This window comes from Heteronotia binoei, chromosome 6, assembly GCF_032191835.1.
Source record: "Heteronotia binoei isolate CCM8104 ecotype False Entrance Well chromosome 6, APGP_CSIRO_Hbin_v1, whole genome shotgun sequence".
Lineage (NCBI taxonomy): Eukaryota > Metazoa > Chordata > Lepidosauria > Squamata > Gekkonidae > Heteronotia > Heteronotia binoei.
The window spans coordinates 15,848,641-15,851,990 of record NC_083228.1 but is presented as its reverse complement, the minus strand read 5'-3'; the positions used below and the strand labels follow the sequence as shown (position 1 = coordinate 15,851,990).

At 51.6% G+C, this 3,350-nt stretch overlaps 1 protein-coding gene across 1 annotated transcript; it reads left to right on the top strand.

Annotated features, from left to right (window-relative positions):
- The first annotated feature begins 656 nt into the window (after positions 1-656).
- Positions 657-2,586, top strand: GPRIN2 (G protein regulated inducer of neurite outgrowth 2). Its single transcript, XM_060240796.1, has 2 exons — positions 657-2,075; positions 2,178-2,586. Exons 1-2 carry the CDS (start codon positions 657-659, stop codon positions 2,508-2,510), a joined length of 1,752 nt encoding a protein of 583 aa, XP_060096779.1. The 3' UTR covers positions 2,511-2,586.
- The last annotated feature ends 764 nt before the right edge of the window (positions 2,587-3,350 follow it).

Here is a 3,350-nt window from a genome sequence, read left to right as displayed (position 1 = left end):
ATCTGCGCGGATTTCGCACCAATTGCCGCGGAGCACCCGGAAGAGCCGCAAAGTCCCGCGGCTTTTGCGGCGCAAATGGAAACTGGGTTTTGGCGGTTTCCATTTGCGCCGCAAAAGCCGCGGGGCTTTGCGGCTCTTCCGGGTGCTCCGCAGCAATTGGTGCAAAATCCACGCAGATGCTGCGCGGTGAAGAGGGACGTCGCTGCCGATTAAGGTCAGTGCGAAAACGCCCTGTGGCTCTTTAACACATATTGTGTGGCTCTCAAAGCCCCCACTGCCCTGTCGGTTAGCTTGGAGAATGCATTTGTCTCTTTAAATCACTTCTCCAGGCCAAGCCAGCTGGTGACTTGGAGAATGCATTTAAAGTTAAAGTTGCTTTTTTCCACTTCTCCCTCCCTCCCCCATCTATTTGCTTGCTTGCTTGCTTCCTTCCCTCCCTCCATTTTGTGGCTCTCAACCATCTGACTATTATATCTTGCGGCTCTCAAACATTTGCCATTTATTCTATGTGGCTCTGAGCTACAGCGTGCAAGGATGTGAGCTGATTTTAGACCTTGGTCCCAACCATTTAGCATTTCAGCTGCTTTGCATTGTTAACTGAAATGGCGTCAACAGCTTATCCTTTCCCTTTGTCTCCCACAGATCTGTCCTTTGCTATGGCAAATCACCGGTTTCACACCCAGACCTTAAACTCCGTCTGCCACGGTGCCCCAGGTCCCGGCTACCACCTTCTTTCGAAGAGCTCCTCAAACCTGGCAGGCCTCGGGCAAACGGATTTGGGGGGAAGGCAGAGTGGCAAGCAAGAGCTCCGGAAAAGCTTCAGCAGTTCCGCTTGCCAGGCCCGGACAAGGGAAACCGATGCCAGGAGCACCCCGAGTTCTGAATGGTCATCCACCCACTCCGAAATTGCATCCACCGTCAGGACTGTGAGCAGCCTGTCTCCGAGCGACAGCACCCAGAGCGGCCCTAAGAGCACCAACCACTTCCTGTCCATTGACAAGACATCAGAGCCTACAGAAAGGATGGATGCTGGAATGCACATTAAGGGTAGTGGGGTAAAGAACATGACTCCAGCGTACGGTGCACATCCACAACACGTGAGCACGATGGATGACCTGGGAGCTGCAGTCCAAAGAAGTCTTTCTGACCTGACGTGCCGCTGCAAACAACAGAGTCCCACCCCGCACATGGAAACCAGCGCCACATACTCGTCTATGAGTTCCAACAGCGGTTCTGGTGCTTCTGCAGGCAACGTGGCTTTCCAAAAACCAAGTTACGGATCGAGCGTGTATGGAGACGCCCCTGATTATCAAAGTCACGCAACTCAGATCCCAAGTTTGCCTCGAGACCCCAATGTGCCTACTCACATCTTTGAGGATGTATCACATAATCCGATTTTTTCAGATCCCGGAACATATGGCGCCGCTGTGCTTGGGTCTCACGTACCTAGAGATAACCTCTCAAACTCAACAATATATGCTCAAGGCGGAATCATGTACAGTAACTTTTCGGCTGGCATGTACCCGCCTGGCATGGTAGCCTTTCAGAACAGCACTGCCCTGCCCTATAACGTAAGACACGAGTCTGCGATGAAGCTAGATAGCACCGGTCCATCCTACTGCCATTCCTTGCCCGTTCCTTCTCTTCAGTTCATTCCAAGGCTAGTCTGCTCTGTCAGTGAATCAGGAAAAGAACAAGCAAGCCCCGGATATTATCCTTCTTTGCCCGCTACTGCGATAGCAACCCTTCCGAAGCTGGTGTCGTCGGTTAGCGAATCTGGTCTGGATGCAAAGCGAATCTTGAGATGCAGTAGCGGACGTGGGGAACATGGGTCACAAACCCAGTCTTACGTCCAACAGGGTGGACCCCAACAGGAAAAGAAGACTACCTATGTGGTGTTGAACAGCCGCCAAAATGGGACGGAGGTTGTCCTGAAAACGAAAGATACATGGACAATGACCTCGATGAATGACATGATCCGAGCCTCACAGCCTCCTCTTCCATGCAAAGATGCTGGAGTACAAACCATCCCTACCAAGGAGTGTAAGTCTGTGGCCACGAGCCCCTCGGTTATAGTGTACCCAGAGGTTAATTTGGAACCTCATGTGCACCCAGAGGTTAATTTGGAACCTCATGTGCACCCAGAGGTTAATTTGGAACCTCATGTGCACCCAGAGGTTAATTTGGAACCTCATGTGTACCCAGAGGTTAATTTGGAACCTGAAGCAGATGGGGAAAAGTCTCCAGTGCGAGAAGTGAGATGGGATGACGAAGGCATGACGTGGGAAGTCTACGGGGCGGAAGTTGATCCAGAAGAGCTTGGGCTGGCCATACAAAAACACCTGGAGTTTCAGATCGAGCAGCTGCAGCTGGAATCGATGACAATCTCTAGGAAAAGTACTGACGATGTGTTGCCGGATAAAGACGAAAAGAGAATGTCTTTCAGAACAATGATGTATTGCCTGAGAAACCCAAGTTGTTGCGCCAGTTCCAGCACAGCAATGGAATAAGTTCCCCTACGAGACTGCGGCACCCATTTTTAACACACACACACGCGCTCTTGTGGAGTTGTAAATAAACACTGTTCTTTAATGCTGGTACCGAATAAGTAACCTCAGTGAAACAGCTGAAAACTCTGAGCTGGTCTAAATTAGGACTCAACAAAATACAGCAGGGATCCCTAACCTTTCTTAGCCTGTGGGCACCTTTGGAATTTGGACACAGGGTGGTGGGCACAGGTTGGTGGGTGCAATCGGAGGATGATGGCTGCCCTAGGAGGAGGAGCCACACATAGATGCAAAGAAAGTCTAAGTGCAGTGAAGAAGAGGGGTGACAGTGGACAGGGGAAGAGGAGCGAGAGACACAGACCAATTCTGCACTAGGCTTTGTCCTGGTCTCGTTCTCGGCTCTCAAGTTTGTGTGGGGCAGGGAGCAAGCAGAGAACATGCAGCCCCACTCCAGAGATGCCAATGCAGGATCTGGGGGGCGGGGGGAAGAGCCACCTTGAGGAGCCCCACACAGAAGGGAGGGAAGTGCTCAATGTGGAACCGGTCAAAGTTTGTCACGGCCGTTTCCACCAAAGCGACATGATTTCAATCTGCGCATCCAATCCGATCTTGAACAACCAATCCGAAGCCACGCTGGGCAAGATACCCACCTGGTCCCAACCAACGCTTGGAACATACTTGGCAGCATCAGAAACAGTGTCACCGTGGTGCCGACAGGCACCCATGTTGGGGACCCCTGAAGTAAAGGATTATTCGGACAAGTTATCGCCGAAAGCTGATCTGCACATTCCTTGGAACAAGACGGTAGAATTCCGCTCTGTTTTCCTTGACAGCAGTTGGGGC

Bases quoted from the DNA above. Each gene is read 5' to 3' on its own strand.
- GPRIN2 (XM_060240796.1), top strand. From the start codon at position 657: ATGGCAAATCACCGGTTTCACACCCAGACCTTAAACTCCGTCTGCCAC. The intron at 2,076-2,177 runs GTGTACCCAGAG...GTGCACCCAGAG, and splicing joins CCACGAGCCCCTCGGTTATA to GTTAATTTGGAACCTCATGT.